The sequence below is a fragment of the Nilaparvata lugens genome, chromosome 6 (genome assembly GCF_014356525.2).
Source record: "Nilaparvata lugens isolate BPH chromosome 6, ASM1435652v1, whole genome shotgun sequence".
Lineage (NCBI taxonomy): Eukaryota > Metazoa > Arthropoda > Insecta > Hemiptera > Delphacidae > Nilaparvata > Nilaparvata lugens.
In genome coordinates, this window is record NC_052509.1 from 40,476,442 (window position 1) to 40,503,695 (window position 27,254).

The 27,254-nt window shown below is 34.3% G+C and overlaps 1 protein-coding gene and 2 non-coding genes across 4 annotated transcripts; all 3 read right to left on the minus strand.

Annotated features, from left to right (window-relative positions):
* Positions 1-1,204: 1,204 nt before the first annotated feature.
* Positions 1,205-26,028, minus strand: LOC111051135 (60S acidic ribosomal protein P0). Of its 2 annotated transcripts, XM_039430799.1 has the most exons (7): positions 25,862-26,028; positions 25,304-25,397; positions 21,440-21,615; positions 19,418-19,652; positions 10,577-10,762; positions 2,786-2,944; positions 1,205-1,395 (listed from the first exon to the last, which is right to left on the minus strand). In XM_039430799.1, the coding sequence occupies exons 2-7, from the start codon at positions 25,355-25,357 to the stop codon at positions 1,258-1,260; spliced, it is 948 nt and encodes a 315-aa protein (XP_039286733.1). In that variant the 5' UTR covers positions 25,358-25,397; positions 25,862-26,028; the 3' UTR covers positions 1,205-1,257. The 2 variants fall into 2 exon arrangements, with proteins under 2 accessions (XP_039286733.1, XP_039286732.1); XM_039430798.1 differs by lacking the exon at positions 25,862-26,028 and having other exon boundaries at positions 25,304-25,452.
* LOC120352123 lies at positions 22,108-22,241 on the minus strand. The gene has a single exon (XR_005571721.1). It is a non-coding gene; the product is annotated as a small nucleolar RNA SNORA57 (small nucleolar RNA).
* Positions 24,989-25,122, minus strand: LOC120352122. The gene has a single exon (XR_005571720.1). It is a non-coding gene; the product is annotated as a small nucleolar RNA SNORA57 (small nucleolar RNA).
* Positions 26,029-27,254: the final 1,226 nt, after the last annotated feature.

Below are 27,254 nucleotides of genomic sequence, written 5' to 3' on the forward strand. Positions count from 1 at the left end.
GTGGTGTGTGCTGTGGTGGCACTGTGCTGTCGTTGTCCTTGGTTATAATATCTGATACTAATAATTAGCGCGTTGTGCTTCGTTGCACCTCTGCTCACTATAGCAGCCACAGCAGTCACTGTTACCAACTTCATTTTGATTTTGCTGCACTTGTGCTCCATATAACCTACTAACTATTTTGCGTTGTCATGCTGCAAATCTGGAGTACGCAAAGTACTCACTTTGCGCACTAGTGCGGAAAAGTGATTCTTTGCAGCCTGCAATCAGTGCACAAATGGTCACTTTTCAGGGTATCTGTAGGAAAATAGCTATTTATGTATCAAGAGCGTAATGCGCGACTTTATCGCTCAACAGTTATCACGCGACGCGAAGCGTGATAATTTTGCAAGAGCGATAAAGAAGCATTACGCGCGAATTACATACAAATTTTTTTCTACAACTGCCCAAACCTGTTAAATTACTTATATGGGCGGAGTTACAATTACCTACTTTTTAGGTTAAGATCTGACCTTTTGGCGAGCTGCTTACCATCAGCTGATTAGTGAGCATAAAGAAACTCTTCTGCACATGTGCGAATGATTACTGAGCGTAAAGAAAATCTACTGCGCATGCGCGGATGGTTAGCGAGCGAAAAAGTAGATTCTCCTCAGAAATAAGCTGTTTTACGAGAATTGAGTATGTTAATTCTTTTTTTACGCGCAGTTGTAGAAAAAGTTTTTTTAGCCTTTGCACAGCCTTAAGCAGTACAGCATACACTAATGTATATTGCAAGAAAATCTACTGCGCATGCGCGGATGGTTAGCGAGCGAAAAAGTAGATTCTCCTCAGAAATAAGCTGTTTTACGAGGAGAATTGAGTATGTAAATTCTTTTTTTACGCGCAGTTGTAGAAAAAGTTTTTTTAGCCTTTGCACAGCCTTAAGCAGTACAGCATACACTAATGTATATTGCAAGAAAATCTACTGCGCATGCGCGGATGGTTAGCGAGCGAAAAAGTATCAGAAATAAGCTGTTTTACGAGGAGAATTGAGTATGTAAATTCTTTTTTTACGCGCAGTTGTAGAAAAAGTTTTTTTAGCCTTTGCACAGCCTTAAGCAGTACAGCATACACTAATGTATATTGCTCATCAAGCCCTTACCACCAAGCTGTTTAATTAATAAGAAATGAGACAAAATAGCAAATAAAAGTAAAATAATCAGAAGACTCAGGTTTTTAGATTTTTATTTTCTTTAAAAAATCTGGATGGGGATGATGTTCTTAATCAAACAATCCAAAGCCCATATCGTCATCGGATGCCTCAGACTCCTCCTTCTTTTCTTCCTTCTTCTCCTGTTTGACGGGAGCTGCAGCAGCTGCAGCTGGGGCTGCTGCCACTGCGGCGAACTTCGATGGATCCTGAACAAAACAAATCAATTATATTACAACAAGCTTCAAATGGGTTTGACTCAGACTTATTCTATTAGCCTAAACCTACAGTTGGTTTGTTAATCAGGTTTCAGACGGCCACCAGGTGGCATTTGTCTTGCACTGTGCTCCTGCCCATGACATTGGGTTCAGTCTTTCGACTATGCCATGATAGCAGCAGAAGCAGTTCAGACGTTTATTTTGTCATCATAAACCACTAATTAATAAATTATAAAAGTGAGAGAGCATATTGAGAAATTTCAATATACAAGTGAACAGAAAAATAACTCACTGTTTCATGAAAATGACTAGGAATGTAGAACAAAGTAAAATTATCGGAACAATATTATTATGATTATTATCATTATTATATTAATATTTCATATTCTATTATAAAAATAATAAAGAAGTTTTTAGACAGCCAGAATATGGTTTTCATCTTTCATAGAGTTTCCCATTACATTGGGTTCAGTTTTTCGACAATGTCATAATAACAGAAGAAATAGCTCAGTCGTGAATGATGTAATCATGAATCACAAATTATATTAGAGTGAGAAAGCAATACATAATAAACAGTGGAGGGAAAAAACTACATTTTTTAGAAAAAAAAAACTAAGAATATAGTGCGCAAAGTGAAATTTTCCCTGATTATTTATTACATAAAATCAAACAAATCTCATTCATATTGTATATATCAAGAATATGGTATATTATTAAAATAATAAAGGTTTCAGACGGCCACCAGGTGGCATTTGTCTTGCACTGTGCTCCTGCCCATGACATTGGGTTCAGTCTTTCGACTATGCCATGCTAGCAGCAGGAACAGCTCAGACGTGTTGGTTGTCATCATCAACCAAATATTATATCAATAAACAACAATTCTGTGGAGATGGAATAAAACTCTGGAAACAATCCAAAATTCGTTGATATGTGATTCAATACAGCCAAGTATTTGAACAGTTGTCTTTTAATTTTGTTTCTACACATGCGATTTGCTTTAGTCTACACAACATATACATAATTAACCTAATAGACAGAAACATTACTACAATTCAGAATGATTTCAGACATCCCACAAGAGGAATTTATCGAGCACAATGCTCCTGCCCATGCCAGTGGGTTCAGTCTTTCGACTCTGGCATGATAGCAGCAGAAACAGCTCAGACATGAGTTGTGTCATCATCAATCAACTACCATTAACAGAAAAAAATTACTATCCAAACAATGTAATAGTAAATTGACTTTACTCAAAAATAATCATTATTTAATACTTATTTTAGCGCTGTGACCCATGGATATGAGCGCCCGATAAAAGTAGGGAAAACATCCACATTGCTGGACGACCATTGGGGAATTGCTAATGATTGGGTGATGTACTTGCCTTCAAGAACTCTTTGACAGTGTTGGCTTCCTTGAACTCGACGTCGGTGACAGCCGCAATGCTCAACAGGTTCTTGAATCCGTTGACAATGCTGTGCGGCACCGAGGCCGTGGTCGGGTAATTGATGCAGAGGCACACTGCTGCCAGCTTAGCAACTCCCTGAAATCAATCAATCAATCATTTATTTCTTTCCAAAACATACATGAAAATGTACATGAAAAAGTCAAAAACTAAAACTAACTTAAAGCTAAAGAGAAATTAGTGACTGTATAAAATTCATTTTTTTACAGTAAACTCGTTTATACTTTAGCATGCTAAATCCATCAAATATGCTCTCAGCAATTCCTTAAATTTTGATCTATCAGGTTCATGTCTTATGCAACCTGGGAGACAACCAATAAATTTTATTCCCATGTAAGTTGGAGGAACTTTGTTTTGTTATCATTAAGTAGCAGATGTCTGTGTGATTTAGGTACTTTTTAGTTAATGATATAGAATTGTTACATTTAATTTCTGTTGTGTTCCAGTCCTTATCAGCAATGCAAAGACTTATATCGTCAGCGTATAAGCATAATTTACTATTTTCAATTAAATCGCACATGTATTTAGGCAACCCCCCTAAGTAGCACAGAAACAAAAATGGACCTAACACCGATCCTTGTGGTACAGAATAGTTATTACATTTTAAGTTTGATCCAATATTGTACTGATTTTTATTGCTTGTATACTTTATATTTACATACTGTTGCCCTCCTTCTAGATATGACTTGATCCAGCTAAGCTCTTTACCTCTAATTCCGTAATTTTGAAGTTTATTTAATAATAATTTATGATTCACACTGTCAAATGCTTTGGTTAGATCCAGGAATGCTCCCACAGTATTTAATCCCTCATCTAAGTTTTCTAAAATGTTTTCTATGAACTCTATCAAAGCAGTAATGGTTGACCTGTTTTTTCTATAGCCATGTTGTTCTTTGTCAAGTATACCATTAGTTTCAAAATAATCAATTAACTGAACTAGTACACACTTTTCAAATATTTTAGATAGGGCAGGTTGGATGGCCAAAGGTCTGTAGTTGAGAGGGTCAGATGGATCTCCTTTCTTATATGCTGGTATTACTTTTGATATCTTTAATTCGTTTGGGTACACTCCAGTTATAATTGAGGCATTGATTACGTGCAAAAGAGGTTTGATGAGTGATGACTTAGCATCCTTCATTATTTTTATTGGTATGTCATCATAGCCGGCTGACCATTTTGGTTTTATCGAATCTATTATTTTACTTAAGTCCTTCTCTTCAATTGTTTTACATCTAAATGATAATTTTGTAACTTTTTCATTTTTCTCATCTGTTACGTCACTTTTGGTTAGATAAGGGATGACATGAGTGTCAACCATCCCTACAAAATCATTGTTTAGTATGTTTGAAATTTTATACGGATCGTCTATGTCTATACCATTCTCTTTAAGTACAATATTTTTAATAACTTTCTTGTCCTTTTTGTTTGTTGTTTCATTGTTAACTATTTGCCATATTGTTCTGTTTACATTTGTTGATTTTTTTATTTTAGAGTCAATATAATTCTTTTTTTTGTAGAGGATAATTCTTTTTAGATGCTTTTTATGTGCTTTTATAGTTTTCTTCAAGTTTATATTACTTTGGTCTTTCCTGTATCGCTGATGCATATCAATTAGCCTTTTATGTTCGTCGGCAATCTCATTATCAATCCACTTATTACTACATTGTTTTGCTCTTACTATTCTACCAAACGGAAAGTGAAGATCAAAATAATATTTGAGCAAATTGTAAAAGTATGAAAATTTGTTTTCTACAGGACTCTGATAAAGTTCAGTCCAATCCAATTTATCTAGATCATTTATAAAGCGCTGAATTTGGGACTTCCCAAACTTCCTACCCATTGTTTTAGTCTTTAAGCCTTCACCCTTATTATTTGTGTTTAAAATAATATTCTTATTCTTGTCATAATTTATTGTATTTTCCAGTTTTATTGACAGCCCAATAGCGAAATGATCTGAGAAAATTGTGTTTATTATTTTACTTTCCCATCTACTAAAATGAATGTCAGTAGCAATATTGTCAATGCAAGAGCCACCAGTTGCACTAGGTCTTGTTATCTCATTTGTTGTTATTTGCATATTAAAGCTATTTAGTAAATTGAGAAGATCATCTCTTTGACTAGATTCTTGATTAAAATTAACATTGAAATCAGCACATAGAATAACATTGAATTTTTTAAAAGTAAACAGATAGCTTAACATGTCATTAAGAATGACTAGAAAATTATTAAAGATTGCACTATCTATGTTAAAGGGTCTATATAATGACATGTAGATTACATTCAATTCAGGTACTTTGATTGCACAACCTTCACACACCATTTCCACAGACATATTTCTAATTTTATGGATCACATTAACTCTAACTTATTTTTAATGAAAATAGCAGCCCCACCATGAATTCTATTGGATCTGCAAAAGTATGATCCTAATTTAAAATTTTCGAAGCCAATATTGACAATTTCGTCATCACTCATCCAGTGCTCACTTAGTGCTAACATGTCACATTTATTTTCAAGAGCGATTACTTCTAGGTAATTGATTTTATTCATTAAACCCTGGCAGTTCCATGAAATTATGTTCACTTCAGTGCTCTGGCAACCCTCAATTTGAGTTCTTATATAATTATTATTCACTGTTGCTTTCGCATTGCATCTTGAAGTCCTGGAAGGTGGCGATAGGTCAGTAGTTGAGCCGTTCAGTCTAAAAAAATGCTATTGTTCTCACTCTGTTGTCCTAAAGGGATTGGCTGGTTAGGTGACTCCATGGCTTCCGTGATTCTCGATGCGGTGTTCAATATGGTATCGGCAATGAATTTTTTCCCCAGATAGTTCAAGTGAAGACCGTGTGATGTATGAAATCTTGGCCCTAAAGAACTTAAATCTGAGAAACACACATTGGAGAAGTGTTTGGTTATTTTTTCCAAGCGTTCATTGGTTCTTCTAATCTCCTTGTTCACACATGACCATCTCGGTAGATCATATCTATGTGGAACTGAGAAGATCAATACATTGGTGTGGCGCATATTTGTGAGTCTCCGCTTACACGATTGAATCAGACGATTAGATTCGTTACATGCCACATCGTTTGTTCCGGCGATAAACACAGCGAGGTCTCCATTACCCATATCAGAGCACATACTTTCACTCTCCTCTGTGACTCTTTCAAATTTCGCCCCTGGCTTCATCATATTAAACATTTCATAATTACTCTTTGACCTGATCCTATTTGTGACCTGTCTTCCCTGACTGTCAGAGAAACACCTTACTCTAACTTGTTTAAACTTGTTTCCAGCCTTATTTGCTTCTAACAGTGTTTGAACATTGTTTCTTATGCTTGATGTTCGTTTCCATGGATTCGTTTCCCAATCAACTTCTTCGATTTCTTTGACACTAGTTTTATCACTATTGTCTCGCACATCCATTTCACCTTTCAATTTCTGTAATTTTAAATCCTGTTCATGCAATTGTCTAGTGTACCGCTGAATTTCATCTTCCAAAGTCTTTATTTTACTATCCATTTTTCTAATTAACTCCATATTATTGTGTTCATTATTAACTGATTCGTCGCGTCTTTTTAGCAGCATATCCATAATTTTTTTCACCGAATATACTGATGTGTCATAAGTATACAATGTAGAAGCAACTTGTGCACGTTTTGTCCATATTTCGAGATCAGTAAAAGTGGGTAATGTGAGAATGCTTTCATCGAAAAATCCGAATTCAGCTCTGAGTATTCTCGAGATGATTGTTTCTGTCATTAAGACCACATAAACACCACAATCCACCGTGTTACTTTGCTGAGGAGTTAATTTAGGCAATAAAGGTATGTTCATATTAGAATCAACGTTAATATATTTAGCCAATTTCTTTGTCACTATAGATGCATCTTTCAAATTGTGTTTTCCAATCGAATCGAAATAGACGTATTCATTGAGAGCCCTAACATAAACTACAAGACTCCAATGGCAGCCTTCCTCTTTCAATTCAGTGCTCTTAGCATCATTTATAGGTAAAAATATGTATTCTTGGTCCTCTAATTTCAATTGTGACACTAACTGAGAAATATCGTCGATGCATTTTACCGCTTGAACAATTACAGGATTTAATATACATAATATGTATATATTATGTCTATATTATAGAGAGTCTATTGTTGATAGAATTATTCATTGCGCTGAAATAGATTTGGAGAACCTCATCAGTCACCCATTCGTTGTTTAGCATGGAAGTGACCAAATTAATTGTATTTTTAGTGTTTACTCCTATGTCATGAACTATATTATTATTTTTTGGTGTTTTATTAATTACTTGTTTATCCACATTCTTTCTAACACTGTGACCTTTGTCTATCAATGTTTTTTATCATTTGTCTCTAGAAGCTTCATTTTAAGATAATTTCTTGTTGAAATTCGCGGACTAGGTGTCTGCTGCTTCGTTATAGGATCGGAGTGTGTCATTTCGTCGTGAAAGTTAATAATAATAATCACAAGTCTCGTAATAGTCCTACCCAGGGATGAGCTGCCGACCTAACGGGGCAGAGTTAGGCTATAGCTGGACAGCACTCAATTACCCCGCCCTCTCCAGAGGGTCGAACGTTACAACCTGGGATTGGATACGAGATCAGTTATCGTCATGGATACCGGTAAACAAAAACGGAGTCAAGTCAGCTGACTGAGAAAGAATAGGCCTACCTTAACAAGCGATAAGAGCCAGCATGGGTTCACGTTATCTATCAACTGACGTCACCACTCCTTACTCACTTGACAGATTCAGCTGTTGTTCTTTTCACGTTAGAGTTTCATGCAAACACTGGTTTTAAAAATGGAAGATTCAACTCCAAAACCTTTCAAACGCCGGCAGCACACAAGAAGTTGGACTATGTTGGATACGCCTCTCAGGTAGATCAGACACTCACAATTCACTCGACAGTAACCAAATTCTTAATACTTAGTTAAATACTTTAAAAACTTCAAAAGATACGGAGCAACAAAACCAAGACAATTCATAGGCAGTCCAGTCCTGCCAACCTAATCAAATCCAGCAATCTCACTACTCACACATTCAAACACAATCATCACCAATCAAAAATTCTCTCAAAGTTCGAATGACTGATTAAATAACTCTTGTAACATAACTCTGGCTAAAAATATCAATTTATAGGATTTAGAATTCAATTAAAGGATGAAATTTAAAAATTATCATGCATATAAAAATATTACGCATGGTTCAGTTACAAGAAAAACTTGTTAGTTCCCATAAGGTCGCAGCAATTTCAAGCTGCTTCTCGAGCCTAAAATATTAGTAACTGAAAAATTGTAAGATTTCCTTAAATAATTATCACATCTTGCTCGCAGTGGGCCTATACATTCGAAACATACAATAATAGTGAAACAATTAATAGTGAGATTTATGTTATAAAGCCAGTGAAAATAATAGGGCGGCATAGTTGCCCTTTTTCTTTTTCCACCGCCCTCTATAGCAGATAGCTGTGATTCAAGTCATCACGATATATCTGATCTACAATATCAATATTGTTGATAATGATGATCAAATTTAATATATTCACCAAGAAAATATGCTATGAAAATGGATTTTCATTGGATAAAATATTCTGGTGGTTCATCGTCTACAAACGATTTGGAAACTGTGCGGACCTAAAAAGGATAGAGCTATCTCCTTTGTTAGTTATCTATCTACAAACGAGGATAGCAAACAAATGTTAAAGAGGTGCTGGCTTTATGAAGTGAAAATCTCAATAAAACAAAATTGAGATATACCAGAGCAAATCGGATTTTACCGACATTGGCCCGGTTGCACAACAGCCGGTTAAATTCTAACCGTGATTAATTTCACGAGAACCAATCAGAGGAGTTTTTGAAAAGACGGCTTCTCTGATTGATTCTCGTAGAATTAATCACGGTTAAAATTTAACCGGCTGTTGTGCAACCGGGTCTTCATTACATAAGAATAAGAACTCCTGATAAGAAAATAAATAGAAGGTTGACAATAAATTTAATTTTCGAGTATGAATGAAATCGACCAACTAAAATAATGTCCTTTCAAAGTTTCAGAGCACAATAGTAATATTTATGTGCAAGAGAAAACTAGAAACTTTTAATTTTCTCCTGTATGCTGATCTGAGAACTGAAAAAGTTCGCAGATGGATGATAGGAGGTTCAAGTGCTACTGCTTGGAAAGTTTCAAATCAAGATAGTTCTAATTTTTCGTTGACTTTCACAGTATACGCTCGATTTTAGTAAAAATTAAGCCTGTTACAAAAAAGCCTGTCGAGTTTCAATCACGATTAAATGCTACAAGAAACAATCGGAGAAGGGTTTTTTGAAAAGGCGGTTTCTCTGGTTCGTCTCCAACAGATGAAGTTTAACAGGCTTTTGAGCAGCCGAGCCATACTTTTCTCTAGATAATGATAACTGATGAAGTGCGTTGACTGAAAGAGTTGAAAAAAAATATTTCATCACTCAATTGGGTAATGAAAAAAATTTCATCATAGTTTGATTTCAACATAAAATATGTTTGATTTTTTCAAAATATTTCAAAAATTTGTTTTTTAAAAAAGCTTGCAATAATAAATAAGTTGAAAATAAATAATTTTAATCTCCTTTTCAATTCAATTAGAAAAAAATCTAGTGTGGCGCACTCACACAACTTTCCTTGCAGTTATAAAAATTAATCACCTGACGCTAGTGTTCACGCGCATTTCAAGTCTACTGAGTACTTACAAAGATCTGAGCCAGCTGGGGACAGGACAATAACGCTGGAGACATACGAGGTCTGCTATCTCTTCATAGTGAATGATTTAATAGAATCAACAGTTTGCAATTGGATAATCACATTTTCTCGAATTTCGAGCTTATTTTCAATTTTAGGTGACAATGTTACTGAGCATTAATTGTAGAGATTTTCATGCTCAATCTTTTCCATCTGAAATTTTTTATTTAAATTGTATCTGAAGCCTGATATTTGGGAATCTAAAATCAAACTTCGCATAGGTGGGGCTGAGCTCCTGGAATTTTCAGATATGGGACTTGTGGCAGTTGATAGAGCTTATCAATGACTATTTTAGGTATAAATTTAATCGAAATCGTTTGAGCAGTTTTCGAGAGAATCGAAAAAAACTAGGTTATTGACAACATTTTCTCCATTTTAGCCGCCATCTTGAATTGCATTTGATCGAAATTGTTAGTGTCGGATCCTAATATTGTAAGGACCTCAAGTTCCAAATTTCAAGTCATTCCGTTAATTGGGAGATGAGATATCGTGTACACAGACGCACATACACTCATACACACACACATACAGACCAATACCCAAAAACTACTTTTTGGACTCAGGGGACCTTGAAATGTATAGAAATTAAGAAATTGGGGTACCTTATTTTTTTCAGAAAGCAATACTTTCCTTACCTATGGTAATAGGGCAAGGAAAGTAGAAACTTCCACCTAATTTTATAATTTCCTTTAAATCAGTAAATCTTCATTACTCCACATTCAAGTAATAGGAAAAGTTTATATATATAAATTTCAACGAACTGTTCTTTCAAAGTTTCAAATGCCATAGCATCATTGACCATGAGCAGTAGAAACCCGAAAAGTTACTTCAATTTTCTCCTATTTGCTGATCTGGAAACTAATAACGTTCTCAGATGGATGAGAGGAGTTTATCATTTAAAAGTATCAAACAACGTCTCACCTCCATGAATTTGACTCTGAGGTCTTCGGGCTTGATGTCGAGGATCTTGGGCTCGAAAATGGTGCCGGAGTCGTAGACCATTTGCACAAGCAGACCGTACGAGAACGGAGAGATGTTGAGCATGTTGAGGAGCGTGGCTTCGCTGGCGCCTACCTTGTCACCCTCTTTCAGAATGTGCACGTCATTCTATAATCAACCAACCAAAACAATTTCTAAAGAGGATAGCCTTCACTGTAATACTGGTAAAAATGATATGATTGGCAATTTTCAATAATGATTCAGTGTGAATATAAATTCAAAAATATTCTATTATAATAATGATATTTGTGCTAATTATAATAAATCAAGAAATTGGGCGATTAGTTTGTTTCGAGCAGCAAATGATAACAAAAATTGAATTCTTTATGAAATACTGTGACAGATATTTGTCTATAATAGCAGAAATGATCAATTTAAATATAATTAAAGCAGGGATAATAGAGGATAGCGACCCTCAAAAATGCCACTAAAGGCTTACTGAATAGATCTGAATTGATCATCACAGACTAATATTCGATTCCATCGTAGTGAACTCTGATAACCTTAGTAAAAGAAATGACATAATATATGTTATATCACAAAATACAGGTTATTTAACATTCAAAAGATTTTTTAAAAATAGAAATACTTATAGTTGTAGCATATATATATATATATATATGTTTATGTTCTATTGTTTTCATTTCAAATTAATTTATTGTGATGCGCTGCAGGCTAAATTATATTATTAATTGCACACTGGCCACGCTTACTTGATATAGTGGTCAGTTAATTTCCAAGAAATATTTGTGGAATTTCTTAGTTCTTCATGGTGGAAATGGAATTCATCATTCATTCATTATCATAATGATTATGTTTAGTATGAAAATGTTAATCTTTCGTGAATCTTCAGTTTGTCGTGAACTTTTGAGAAATTATATCCAATATAATAATAGATATGTGTCAAATCAAAATGAAATGAAATTTAAATATTCATTCATATTATTTCTAACAGTATTATTATAATAATATTTCACTAACTTTTGATTGATTCATCCATTATGGTATTCCCGTTCAGACTGTTTTGAAATGGTAACAAGTTATTCAGTATCAAAATTTGGGATTCGAATAGTTTTGGGCCATGCCTGTTATTCTTTCCCAAACATATTTATATGATTTGTAATTTTATCCACAAATGAATGAATGAATGAATGTATGTATTCCTGCACGTAGCTAACGTATGGATAATTCCTTTATAGATTCTTGCATGTCACATTAATAAATCTCTGCCACAGATTTAGAAATCAAGTCTCGATGGTTTGGAGAGCATATTATTGGAGTGATTCTTTTACTCTGCTGCTTCTAATATGTTCACTACCTTTGTTTGATTTTAGACCATAGACATGAAAAGCTATGTCCACCTGTATCACTCCATCTTTATTGAGAATTTTCATAACTCTTCTCATCACAAAGTTTCCATAATCTTGCAGCGTATTGAAGTTTTGAAAAGTGAAGTAGGAGTTGAATTCAGGAGAGCCATGTCATCATTATGCGAATTTGTCAACGATATTTAGGGATTTAGTCAAATCCACAACTAGTTTCACTTACAATTTCATGGGCCAAGTGAGATTAAGAATTTTTTTCAAATATCCATCAGATGTTGACAGAGATTGCGGTTATTGTAGAAATGCATGCTGCACTAAAACTTCAATGCTGAATTATCTTTAAACAGCTACCTAGTAAAAATACAGAGATCAGATCTTTTTGTTCTAGAATTAACTAAGACTAGGATTTTTGTTTGATTGCATCGTGGAGAATGAAAGAACTGTTTCTTTTTATAGGTGAGAATACACTTTTACAATTTGCCACAACTATGTTCAGATAAAAATCGTTGGAGACCGAATAACTATTTCTTTCTATACGTTCAAAAGAGAATCACACACTTCTTCACTTGCTTCCAGACCATTGATAACATTATGCAGATTCTGTTGTCCATCAGAGTCTTGAAGAAAAATGTTATGTTCTCTTGAGAAGATTATGCTTCTGGAAATCATTCTCATCTCTCATTATTCTTGTTTTACTTCATTAGATGACTTTCTTCACAATCTCCAGTGATATCCATAATGATGTCAACATACTTGAACAGAATATCTTTGATGGAAGATTTATTTATGTAGTAGCAGCCATTTTAGGAAAGCCTTTGAAGAACTAGCTATTCCAATCACTCAGTTTTGGATGATCGAATGAGGGTTTGCTCCAAAGCATGATCGGTTGTCACATTTATTAATTTTCAAGGTTTCATTTGACAGAGAGTCAATGTATTGACTGTATAGAGTTAATGTTTCCTTATTGGAAATTATTTTCTACTTCTATGGGTATTTTTTATATTTTCTAGATATGACACAGACTTTATAACATAGTTTGTGTGATTGAATGAAAAAATTATGGGATCTTTTCTCGAACAGTTTCTATGTGCAATACCAGAGTCCATCCTTATGAGCATGAATACAATTTAAGATAATTTAAACTATGTTACAATAATCAGTCATAAATATTTCAAGTAGTCATTGATTTTGATTCTAAAAAAACTCTACAAATAGCTCCTGACTTCTTTCAAATATACTTTGACAATCACTCATATTTGAACCGTTCATGAGTTGTAGTTGTTTCATTGAATTGATTGCTTGCTCTCACACCTTAATTATACTGATCTCCCCTCAATAGATTTCCAACAGTAAGTTATTCTCTCCAAATATTTCAAATTCAACAAAGATATCTCTCATTCCACTTTCATTCAAGTACCACCCCAAGACAATCAGTCAAACTCAGCCAGATGAGTAGATATAAGTTACAGAAATCAGTTGATAAAGCTGTGTTTACACCAAAGGTATTAACAAAATGTTAATAACTTAATATTTATAGATTCTATTAGATTGAACGGAACTTGGCAAACACATATGCCTATCATATGTATGATAAGTTATGTTCAATCTAATAGAATCTATAAAGATTAAGTTATATTAACATCTCCTTAATAACTTTGGTGTAAACTCAGCTTTAGAGTTGTATTTCCTTTGTAATCATATATTTAGTCATATCACATGGGAGTAATTGGCATTATTTGTGTTTCAACTGTAAATTTATATTAAGAAAATATTTTACTCCTGTTACACGGTGCTCTATATGGGGTAGCCTATATTATTTGTTTAACTTACTCCATTACTTGACTTTCGCAATTCCAAAGTGATCATTGAACTAAATCGAATAATTATTCTCTCTTAATGGAATATCAGTTTTTTATCGATTGAGAAACACATATAGGATTCCTAACAGGATGGTTTATCATTACAATGTAATCATAAATAATGATAATGAGATGAAGTTTGTAATTTTGACCATAATTAGTATATTATGATGAGAATTATCAATTATTAAGGCTTGAGAGTTGAAAAATCGTGTTCAGCGACCGAAAATACATAAGATAGCGTTCCTGAAATACATAATTTGAATGCATAGACTAGTAGGAGCGATGCGATAGACAGGCCATTACGCACATTAATCATGGGGGAGGACCGCGCCGCAGCGTAACAGTGCTACTTATCCCCCTCCCACCGCCGCATCTATGATCGTAACCCCCAAACTATATATATCATTGGATTCAGCAAGAAACGGCCTACAACGTTTATTGGGAGCCTTTTCCTCTAAGTCGGCTAATTACTTGAATATTCGAGAAATAACAAAAAGTCCATAATAAAAAAATACATTTTTCGAGATATTTTATTTTTTTACGGAAAAACTATGCGGTTTATCGCAAAAAGTATAGGACCACATTGAAAGCCAGTTATGTGTACATAATATTGAGAAAAAATTAAAAGCTGTACTATGAATAGTAACTGCAGGACAGGCGATTTTATAAACGCGCGTTTTTTACAACTTACCCCCCTCCCCACCAAGCTGTCGACCACCCTGGGACGTGACGACATCGAGTTTCATATACACTAAAGACCCCCTAACAATAATCCGAAGTCAAATTCTCTGCCTCTCTCATGTATGCTCAATGTAAGCCAGCGCCTGGACTATTACTGAATAGATCTGAATTGATCATCACAGACTAATATTCGATTCCATCGTAGTGAACTGATAACCTTAGTAAAAGAAATGACATAATATATGTTATATCACAAAATACAGGTTATTTAACATTCAAAAGATTTTTTAAAAATAGAAATACTTATAGTTGTAGCATATATATATAGTGTTTCCGAACTTCCTACCAATATGGTAGGGCATTTTTCCTGAGTAAGAAACATATCTAAATATAATTAACAAACTGTCAGAAAGTCATTGGTTATTCAAATCTTAGACCAGTTACAGAATAGACACGCCCCATTGTATTGAACGTCGATGAAGCCAACATAGTGATGTGGATCGGGGATATTCCCAGTGGGAAGGAACTTATGATTTGGCAATATCTCCGAGGCCAAGAAATTTTGGGAATTTAAGGGAACTTGAGGGAATTTATGAAATTGCTCTAAAGATGATTGAAATTGATCAATCCCCACTCATATTTTAAATCAATATAATGTCACCTGGTCATATGGGACATAAATATGAATCATATATTTATCTCATATTGATCAGGATTTTAGAGTTTTAAATTAAAAAAGTTTAATGAACAATGTTCTTGTCTTTGAACAATCTTTGTCATTGACAGAAAGATTGTTTATTTCATTTGTTGTCAAAATTAACGTAGCTTCTCTTTTGTTTTTAATAACAAACGTGCCGCTTGTGCGACAGATAAAAATATGTACTTGAAATGGCTTTCATGTTTGGCATTGACTGAGTTTATATTTAAAACCCAAAATTTAACTTTTGGTCAGAGAGTGAGCTCGTTCGATAGGACTGAAAGTTAAGACCGGCTGATCCAGTGAAAAAGGCTAGATTTCGGTTCGTTTAATAATACAGTTATTCTGTCACAGTTCGGGCAGTTTAAAAATAATTGTATTGTTAAGGGAGACGGGTTCTGAGCCTATTCATTGGTTCAGTTAATATTTGTTCTTTTAAAATACTAAAGTCGCGAATAAACCAGTGGATGCCAAAGTGGGAAGCCATTTCAAAAAGGTAGGTGACTACTGAATCATTTTTCTTTAAATTTTTAAAGCCACAAAGATTGAATCATCATTTAGCAGCAAGCGAGTGATTTCCCCATTAATTCATATCAATCATGTTTCTATAATAAAATTAATCTTGTTTCGTTTAATATATATATATATATAATATATATATATATATATATATATTTAAACAAAACAAGATTAATTTTATTATAGAAACATGATTGATATGAATTAATGGGGAAATCACTCGTTTAATATATATATATATAGATATATATATATATATATATATATATATATATATAATATATATATATATTAAAGATTCATTAATTAAAGTTCTAGTTATTCTGTTCTCTTTTGTTATAATAGTTTTCCCCTCACAAGAGTTATCATAGTTCTTTCCCCCTTACATAATTGAAGGCACATCCTGCTTACAATAATCAATAAATCATCATTTTAAAAAGTGTAAAATCTTTGAAAAGACAGTTATTCTTTTCAACGTTTTGCACTTTCAAGGCTTTATTACTCAACAACAGTGCATTGAAAAATGTATTTTTTTTACACAGGGGGTAGGAGTGAGAACTCCTAATATGATTACCATCTTACTATCCTTAAAAGAGCTACGGGGTCAAAAATTGTGTTCCATAATTTTCCCTCTATAATCCTTCATTGACTGGACTATACGATTATTTAAAAGACAGTGAGTTTCTAGAGCATTCAATTCTCTTCAATTTAATGTATTATTTCATCATTTTATGTTTTCCATCAATTTTTATAGCAGTTTCAGTGTTGAGTGGTAGGAGTGAGGAATTTTTATATGCTTACCCCCTTATCCATCTTAAAAAGGACTGAGATGTCAAAAATTGGGTCCCAATCTTTTCCCTCTATATATTTTTAAGTATTCGTTGCCTGGACTAGTATCTTATCCTATTATATTAAGCGAGCAATTTCTGTATTTTCATATTTGCTTATTTATGTCTAACGGATCTCGAAAACGGCTCTAACGATTTTCACGAAATTTGGAACGTAGTAGGTTTATGATATATAAATTAGATTGCACTAGGTCTCATCCCTGGGAAATCTCGCTGAACAACATTAAAAGGATAATCATCCTTGGAAAAACAGCTGAGACTTTCGTCGTATGTGGATAATAAAAAAGTGTGTCTGTGGAAAATCAAAATATCTCATCCCCAAAATTCATAAGCTGATGTATAGCCAGCTGTAGAATATAAACACGATCATTTTAAAGAATTGTGTTCTGTTTATCTGTTTAAACAAGAAGAAACAGTTGTGGCCAATTTTTAAAGAATTAAAAATTCTTCCGTTGCCTAGTCTTTATATTTTCGAGACACTTTGTTTTATAAAGAAACACCAACATGAGTTCAATACAGGAGAGGTATTTCACAATTATTACGGAACTCGGTACAGGCAAAACTTGAGAGACGAGGTTCATCGAACAACTCAATCAGCGGGGAGTGAAAAGCGCTGGTATAAGATTGTTCAATGCTCTACCTGCGCATCTCAAGGAGATAAACGGTAAAGGTTTCAAAACAATAAAAAAAATGAATTATTGAATGTCTCCGCATATTCAGTTGCGGAATTTATGGCTCATTGCGAGCAAGTAAGTCTGATTAGATAGATCCAAGATAAAGACTGAAATAGTTTAGAGCGATTGACGAATCTACATACCCCTTTTAAAGGTGGTCAAATAGATGATTTAATAATAGTGTCAATAAATAAAAATAACGAGCGGAGCACGGTGCCCCGTTATTTACAAGTTAAGTGAGCCTCAATGACTCTTGAAAGGTTGTGAGCTGTGGAATTATTTTCTTTTTATTATTGAATTAAACTTGAGTATGCTCCTTGTTTTAGTTTAGCCTATTTTGCTGTATTTTCTAATTTCTGGATTTATATTCTACTCTAATATTTATACAGGGGGTCAATTTGAGAAATTGAATAAAGTCATGCAATGAAAGTTAAAATACCCTCAATACTTTGTTGACTTTGTTTACCTAATTTATAGGCATTTATTAGTAAGTAAAAACATTTTATTCAACTTGTAAGACATGAAAGTAGTATGACAATAGGGGTGCAATTGTATGATTTTTTGGGTGCTCATTTCTCCTTTCAGTCTATGAACTTCAAATTACTGTTTTCTTTGAACTTACTACAATTTATAAGTTATTCATCCTTATATCTCTTACATAAATCTGTTGTATAACAGGTGATTGAGTCCTTGTGTAACAAAAAAACGTCTTTTTCGGTCATGTTTGATGAAAGAAATCATAAATTTCTTCAAGTTCCCATAAATTCCCGGGAATTTATGATTTTTGGGAATATTTCCTTCAAATTCCCTGGGAATATTTCCTCGATCTTAAATTCCCGGGAATTTTACATCACTAAGCCAACATCTACAGCCATATCGTGACGTCAACATCGGATAGAAAACTTTTCTGTAGATTTTGTTTACATTGTTTCCCATAGCAGATTATGTCCATTTTCATGAATAATAATCTACTTTCATCTGTAATAGACACAATCTGCTATGGTAAACATTGTAAAAAAAAACTACAGAAAAGTTTTCTATCCGATTATGACGTCACGATATGGCGATATGGCAGTAGATGTTGACTTCAGAGGTTAGACTTCACAGCGTGTCTATTCTATAATTCGTCTAAGATTCAAATAGACGCCATTTTGAATTTTTCACTTACTATTTGTTTTTTCTAAAAAATGGCTGAATACAAAAGTGAAAATTTCCACAAACATTTATGTCAACTAGAGAGAGCTACAAAAAAAGAATATTAATTTTATCCAAATCATGAAACAAAATGGCGGCCGTTTAAAATTGTATTTCCTAAGGTGCGTACAGACTTTCACTCTGCTCCGCAACCGAACGTCACTCGAGCAGAGCGATTGATGATCGACCGGGGAGCAAGAGTGGACGCGAGAAGAGCTAACATCTCCCGTAACGTTCATTATCGGTGCGACTGCAGATCGGGGGCGGAGCGATTGCAGAGCGATGGCGGAACGAGGGCGGAGCTTGCGCGGAGCGGGTTGGAGGCGCGTATATCTGTACGCAGCTTTAAATAACAAAAAAACCGTTGATTTTACAAAAATAAATTCTTTTTAGTAAACTTGAATACAGACCGATTGACATCTCTTGTTTCAATATTGAACGAACATTGAGTAATCTTGTTCTCCGAAGGTTTGTAGCAGCACATACCAAGGCATGCTGCTCAAGTCTGCCACAACAATGAACATTCTCAAATTGCTTTGCATGTTATTAGTTAGCGATTTTAGATTATTTCAATCGATACTAAAGCGGTTACATTATCCTCTAAACGTAGATCACCTATCACTAAATTTGCCATATCTCACTCAATATTCGTTCAATCTTGAAACAAGAGATGTCAATCGATCTGTATTCAAATTTAATAAAAAGAAGCAATTTTTACATTTTTGTAAAATCGGTTATTTAGTTATCGTATTTAAGAAATACAATTTAAAACAACCGACATTTTGTTTCATAAATTAACATGAATAGTAAGTGGAAAAAATGACGGCTGTGTAACAAACAGCCGGACAGTTTGAAAATTATATTTAGATGTTTCTTACCCAGGAAGAGTGCCCTAGAATATTGGTAGAGTTCAGAAACACCTTGTGAAGAAGAGCTAATCATATTTGTTTGTAATTTACTCACGATAATTTCAATTGTTCCCTTTGAGATCTTGGTGGGGATGGAGAGAGCCTGGAAGAAAGAGGTCTTCTCGGGTCCGAGACCAGTGTTCTGTGCTGGGATGACGACCGGGCAGGGAGCGATGGCTCCGTTCCTGGCTGGGGCTCGCACTTTGTTCTCCAGCAGCTTGTCGCGCACCTCGACCAGGTCGGTGCGTGTGAACACGAAGCCAACGTTGCCCTTGATGTGAGGCAGCAGCCTAAACAAAAAAATGTAAACTAATCAACTATGTTTCCCTCCCTCATTCACTAGACATATATAAATATTGTGACAACACATTTCATAAGCGGGCTGGCATAGCTCGAATTGTCAGATAGCGAGCAGTAATTTTGATAAGATAAGGTGCCAGCCAGCTACTCACGCAGCTTTAATACAATAAATATTTCATTTAAATTCTGTGTTATTATAAATGTAATAATGTTTTCTGTCCAGTTATATTTTTAATTATTTTTATATCCTCTCTCGGAAAGGTGTTCTCTGAATTACCCCTCTAGCTCTATGCTTATTTGGTTTTGCGGAGATTATACTTTCTATCTTCGTCAATTGAGGGTCCTTACCCCTCACCGCAACAATTTTGCTGAAGTATCTTATCTGTTGTTGTAACGGCACTCTCTCCCGGCAACTTGGAAGGAGCTTGGCTGTTTTTCGTCACTCTTCTCCTAGACTTCTCCGAACTCGCTGGCAATCGGTCGAAGTGTGCGGTTGATTCAAGTGAAAAAACTGAATAAACGGTATTAGTGAATATGCGTGTGAAAGGCTGACGGACAAAAGACTGATGCTCTACCAGAGAATTGCTATCCAGGGACAAAAGCTTAAAAAAACGGTGAGTCCGTTCCAATTTATCAAAATTAAGTTATAAAGGACCCTTAGGTCGAGTCAGTTCCCACAATATAGACAATTCTTTTCGTACTCAAAATTGTGCCAGTAGTGTACAAATTCAATGCTCAAAACACAAACAAGGAACCATTATCTATGGCAAGATTTCATGTTCTCTTTTACGACTTATCCACAACTGTCAATCAGCAGCGGCTACAGTCAAAAGAGTAAGATAGAAATAGATATCAATTGATGATTTTCCAAGAAGCACATGCCAATCGCTACGATTAATCAAACCAGATTCTACATTCTACACATCTATTTTGATACTTCTGCAATAGTTTAAAATAACATTACCTATAACATTGAAGGAGATAAAACAGTCATGCTTACTTCAAAACAACGTTGCATGGAACGTTTCATGAAATACGTCATTCAAGTTCATACCACAGCGCACATAAGGTTAATTAAAAAAATAATTGTTTTACATAGAAGGTATTGACATCAGATTGTAGGTTGTTCGTCATCGTCAGTACTATTAATTGGTGTACAGACTAAGTTGGCCCCTACGAATTTCATCACAGTCAAACATAAACTGAAGAATACATTAAAGTAAATTCATAAGGCTTTTTGTTGGTTGGGAGTGATTTAAGCCGTCAATAGACCTTACGACTTACGACTGTCATACATCAGCCGGGACCGACAAAATAACGTGCCCTCCGACAACACGGGAGTGACATGGCTAAAAGCTTTTCTTCGTATGCTGCTACATAAGCACTACATCTACTTGACCACGGCTCACTCCGGAGTACCATATCAACCTATACAAATATACAGTAGTAGTGATAGCTTATTGAATCGGAGAGCCAAAGGAATAAAACATACAAAGGAAGAAAGCATTTTTAGTAACTCATCAAGAACTTCAAACATAAGTTTTAAATGTATATCTAAAAATACATATTATTATAAATTCGATCACAGAACTGAAGTTTTACACGGCTGTATATCAACTAACAGTTCATATTACAAAATGGACAAGAGTTTTCTCGTCCAAAACTGCACTCTCAAAATTTTAATGAGAGCTCCAGTTTAGGTTCACAGATATACATGTTTTCACTAGTGAAGTGAAAATTTCATGATTTAAAAGTATTGATAGAAGGTAATACCAACTTCTCGAGAGCTTGGTTCCTCTCGATGTGACCTCTGATGGCCTTTCGCATCATGGTGTTCTTGCCCATGAGCACAACAGCTGATCCTCGCAGACTCATCCTAATCTGCTGCATCTGCTTCGAGCCGACATTGTCAGCTCCGACGATAAAGCACTTTGGATAGTCATCCAGAAGTTGCTACAAAACAAACAAATATTGTATTCAATTTGACTTTTAGAAATCTTAAACATAAACATTGTAAGTAAAGGATCAAATCACCAATAATGTTAACCAATTGTCAATTGAAAAACAGAAACTGGGTCCTGTTTTATAAAAATGTAGAAATACTATATCGAAATATTGTAATACAAGGACTCCTAAATGCTGGCACGAGACATGCACTAAATATTACAAGGTGTCATGCTTGCCAAAAATTTGGTGTGTAAATTTTACAGACAACCGTTCTTCTATTATGCAGCAGTACAATGTATTAAACAACGTTGTTGAAAACAAGAAGAAATCTAGGTTACTTGTACCTTCCAACACAGAAATAGGATTAAAAAACAAATTTGGATCAGATGTAAATAAAACATTCGAAAGATTATCAAATAATGTCTGTAAATATTTACAACATTTTTAAAAACTTTCAAGTAGGCTAAATGGCATTATTAAACAAAATAATTTAGCATAAATTGTAGGGAGTATTGAGGATGGGATCCAAGTAATGTTACTTGAACACCGAAGGCATAGACTCCCACCATTACTTTACCTTCCAAAAGCATACATGAGGCATCAATATGACGTCATCATGCCAAGTTGGAAGGAATTCATTTATACAATAAGTACATTATCAAAATGATAGGGAGAGGAAAAATAGGGTAACCTTGTGCTATTCCTCTCCCAAATTTAGATAACACATAGCCCGAAATAGGTTAAGTCTTGTAGTTCTTCAATTCACAAAATTTTCAGTCCTAAGTATTTTCACAAAGTAGATTTTCAAATTTAGATGCTTCAAAACTAAACAATAAATTTCTATTTGGATATTTAGAACTTTTCCCGCATAGGCCTGAGTAATACCAAAATTCAAATAGAGAGGTTCAATAACCAATAAGATGGAGCAATCTATATGCCATTTCCGAACAATTATGGACTCGAACTATGGATGCATGTAGTGAGTCTAGAGGATGGGATCTATCAAACTGAATTATGTAGACACCGAAGGCATGCACTCACACATTCATGTACCTCTTAAAAGCATACATGAAGCATCAAATTAGACGTCATCATGCCAAGTTAAGAGGATAGGCCTACATCATTAAATTATTGAATACCAAACAAAGAACCTTTTACTCTATGACCTTAAAGAACAAGATAATAATTGGGACCTAGGAACTTTAAATCTAAAAATGTATGGAGTTTTGAGGATGGGACTCAAATATTAATGGTTTGAACACCGAAGGCATAACTCCATATTAATGTACCTCTTATAAGCATACATGTAAGATCATTAATAAGACAACTACATACCAAGTTAAGAGGATACATTTACAAAAATGAAAAAATAACATTTCTTGAAACCAATTCATAAAAAATAAAGATATTGAGTTACTATGAGATACTGAGACACTATAATTTTATTGATGATTGACAGTAGCCTAGCCAATAAATTTTGAAGTACGATGGGTAAGCAAAATTGAAAATTATTCTTCAATCATATATACAATGATTACATTATCGAAATTATAGAAAGAGTAAAAATAAGATAACCTTGTGCTATTCCTCTCCCAAATTTAGATAACGTAACACATAGTCCGAAATAGGTTAAGTATTGTAGTCACTTCACAAAATTTCCAGTCCTCAAATATTTTCACAAAGTAGATAATTATAATATAATTATAAAGATAGTATTATAATTACAGAATAGGAATATTTACAGTGTCCACTGAATCAAGTCCAGAGAAAATTCTTGTACAATTGCCGTATATTTCACGTTTTTCGCCGCCGGTTAGAACCAGTGGCGCTTCGTGGATTTCTGAACTTGTAGGAGTTGAAAAGTAAAAGTAGGGATACAACCCCCCTCCCCAGTATAGTCGCAATGGACATGATCACATTGACTTTTTCTGCCATAGACAAATTCAAATGTTGTATGGATGCACGCATATTACATAAACACAACATGCAAGTTCACAACTCAAAATTATTAAACAAAGTCATGCAAAAATTATAAAATATTTATCTAGTGGAGACGTCTTAGTTACTCACATCATTGTCTACTTGCAATTTAATTCGATTCGTCGATCCTTCTTTGAAGCATAAATGTTGATGACAGAGTCATAGAATTTTGCTTCTGCCATCAATTTCATGAAGTACTGTTTTTCAATACACAGGGAAGCTAGTCCATTGAGTCGATTTTGGGTGGTTGAATTCCTAGTGTATGTTTTGATACGTTTAAGAGCCGAAAAGGTGCGTTCGGCAGAAGCACTTGTAGCTGGTATAGTGAGCACTAGATGAATTAGTTTGCTTGTTTCAATGAATGTCCCTGTCAAATCATTGTCCACTAAATAGTCATTCAATTTGGAAATGCAGTGAATGAAGGAAGAAGAGGAGTAAATATAAGACAACTCAGCCTCCAAACTATTTGCATTGAAATATTGTCCGTACGGAGACTTCATTAAGTCTTGTAACACATAGGCTGGAAATGATCTGTTGAATTCCTCAAACTTATCACAATTGAGGAGAGCAAAAAACTTAAGTTTGGTCAAATCAGCAAAGCGTTCTTGTATGTGCATCAATATATTATCAAGTACTTCAAAAAAGAGACGGCGGTAAGAATGACGTCTTGAAGATGATGTATTGCATGACCATCTTCCTATTTAAAAAAATGAAGTTGCATTCAATATGGCGGACCAGATTTTTGAAGTCGTTTTTTTCAATTTGAGTAGGATCCCCCCCAATCACACCCACCGTCAATTTACTTTTTTGTATGAGATATTAAGCCGTTCTCGGACTTTTCACTCAACCTGTATATAGAAAACTAAGGTCGATTGGAAAAAAGTTTACTGAACATTTTTTGTTAGAAATGTTGATTACAATCTATGATCAACGGCTGTTACAACCTTGGTGGGACACGCTGTATAATATTGAATATCAAAGATAAACCTACTCTTTCCGATATAATTTATCAATACACGGCACTGATAAAACGATACACGGTATATAAACACCAAACTGTATCGCCCGTCACTATATCACCCATCCACCGGTTAAAATTCAACTCTGTTATTAATATAAAATTAGCAACGTAGCCTAACTATATCATTAAACTCAACTTTCACGCCTAAAAGGAATTTACATAAAATTCCTGATTTTTCCGCCCTGTAGGTAACATCCTGATTTAGGTAGGTACCGATATTCCTGTTTTCTAGAATAAAAAGTTTAAAAATTATTTACAGAACAGTTCTAGAGTAGCATAAAATAAAACAAATATTCTAATATAAGAGAAAAAAAAGGAGAATATAGAAGTTATTTCACTATATCTACAAGACTACAAGTGATTACAGAACATAATAATTATTGTAGGGAGCATTGAGGATGGGATCCAAGTAATGTTACTTGAACACCGAAGGCATAGACTCCCACCTTTACTTTACCTCTTAAAAGCATACATGAGGCATCAATATGACGTCATCATGCCAAGTTAAGAGGGTTGCAAGTTAGAGCAAATAAATACAGTACGGTAATCATATCACATGCGATTACTAACACTACAATCTTAAAGAAAAAAGAATACAATGTAAAAATAAATTACAAAACGCGACTCAATCACATATGTTATGAACTTGAGTTGAGCTACTATAAAAGATCTTGAATAACTAAAACAACTTACCACAAGTTTGGTGAAGAAGTTAGACTTCCAAGTCGCTTTGTCCTCCTTACCCATCTTATGTGCAGTAGGGATACTCTTCAAGAGATTTTAAGGACTGAAAGACAAAGCAAAAAAAAAAAACTCAATTTAGTGACTAAAAGAATTCAATTGCGGTAAACATGAAAACTGTTATTATATTGATCAGATACATTGGAAGTTCCAGTTGGATGAAAAAGAGACGTCGGAAGACCGAGGAAGCAGTGGACACCGGAAAAGACTTTACAAGCCTACTCCATGATGAGATTGATAAGATAACTAATTAATAAGGTACTTAAGGTCTACAAAAACTGAACACAAGGAAAATATTTTCAAATAGCTTACTATTTGCAAGCTTAGATTAGGAGATTTATAAAAACTCAAGTTGGCAAAAATTGCCAGCAGGACTGATCAACCAGAGTTTATACAAAAGGGAAATTTGAGTAATTTAACATGTTAAGACTTAGGAGCGATTTTATTGAGCTTTGTGAAGCGTAAATATAAAAATAATGCCTACATGACATAACATAAACGTGAACTTACAAGCCATGAAATCTACAGGCCTGCAATCCGGCAATATGCGCCCAGTTGAAAGTCTATAATATTTGAAAGTTTATATTATCAATTGCATAATTGTATGTATTGAAAGTAAAACATAATTCATCAAAACTGTGGAATAAGACATTGAAGACAAATTAATAAAAACCGATCTACCAAACGGCTGTTGGATGACGCAATGATTATAACATCTGATTTTTATTTCTGTGTGTGGCCAGCTCACAAAATCTTCTCCCATAAGGATTACATGCAAACTTTGAAGGACCGTAGGAGTCCCGATTTCGGATTATAAATTTGATAAGCCATAAACCTGATCCTGAACATAACGAACAACTAAAAAAAAATCATCAAATTCGGTGCACACATAAAAAAGATATTGAATGTCATAATTTGAGGCTCGATTTTTATTTATATCGATTACATCGAGATGGAAGCATAAGGCCTACCAAGTTGGCCTAAGCCAAAAATCAAGTCTTGAGTTGAATGCTGATGTGTTGAACTCCTCTGGTAACTTTTGAACATCCACAAGGCCAATGCTGGAAATGCATCATGGGTCTTTGACAAACGGCAGTATAGCACATCTATAAGACCTCGACTTCTAGGCTTGTGACTTTCCTTGCGTTTAACTTTCCAAGATTTGTTCGCACAAACATGACACACAAATCATATATTACGTAATGACTGTAAATGGCCATTACACCTGTGGACTGGAAGAGAGGTCTACTATGATCCAGGAAGCTACTCAAGGAAATAAAGGAATTGAATTGAATGACTGCCTTTATTTTCCTAGAGAGCGAAGTTAGGGCGCAGTCGCCCTCTTTTGCAGCTTGTACAGATCTCCACATGCAGAAACATGACCTCATAGCAACATTCCTTAGCTCAGGATGGCATGGAAAAGATGCCATGGTACACCACCAGCAAGTAAGGCCTGCTCACCAACTGTTACAATGTCAAGATATCAGATTTCAGATTCAGAGTTTGAATTCGATCCAAACACTCAGTAAAAATAGTGTAGACAAATTTCAAATGTTTTTAAATCCCTATGGAAGTAATTGAAATGAAATTTCCAAAGTTGGTAGATTTTCACATAAAATTCATCTTTCTATGTGGAATTAATTCACAGTGAAGATTTTGAACGTAAATCGAGATTGTTAAATATATAGTTATCAGTTGAGGATTAAAAATCAGGGATATTAAATTATTCATATTTTCAATGAGTGCTTATATTTTCCAAGTATTACAATATTATTAAATTGATTTTGAAATAGGTTTCAGATATTATTCATTCCTATCACATGAATATCAACCATTTTGAAATTAGCAATACAAATGTGGTGTTTGTAAATATCTATTGAGTTCGAGATGAAATTAATTAGTT

What these genes read in the sequence shown, in the direction of transcription:
- LOC111051135 (XM_039430799.1), bottom strand. Translation starts at nt 25,357, where the DNA reads ATGGGTAAGGAGGACAAAGCGACTTGGAAGTCTAACTTCTTCACCAAA. An exon ending in ACTTCTTCACCAAACTTGTG is followed by an intron (nt 21,616 to 25,303) that starts GTAAGTTGTTTT and finishes TTTGTTTTGTAG; the next exon opens with CAACTTCTGGATGACTATCC. An exon ending in AGGAACCAAGCTCTCGAGAA is followed by an intron (nt 19,653 to 21,439) that starts GTTGGTATTACC and finishes TTTTTTGTTTAG; the next exon opens with GCTGCTGCCTCACATCAAGG.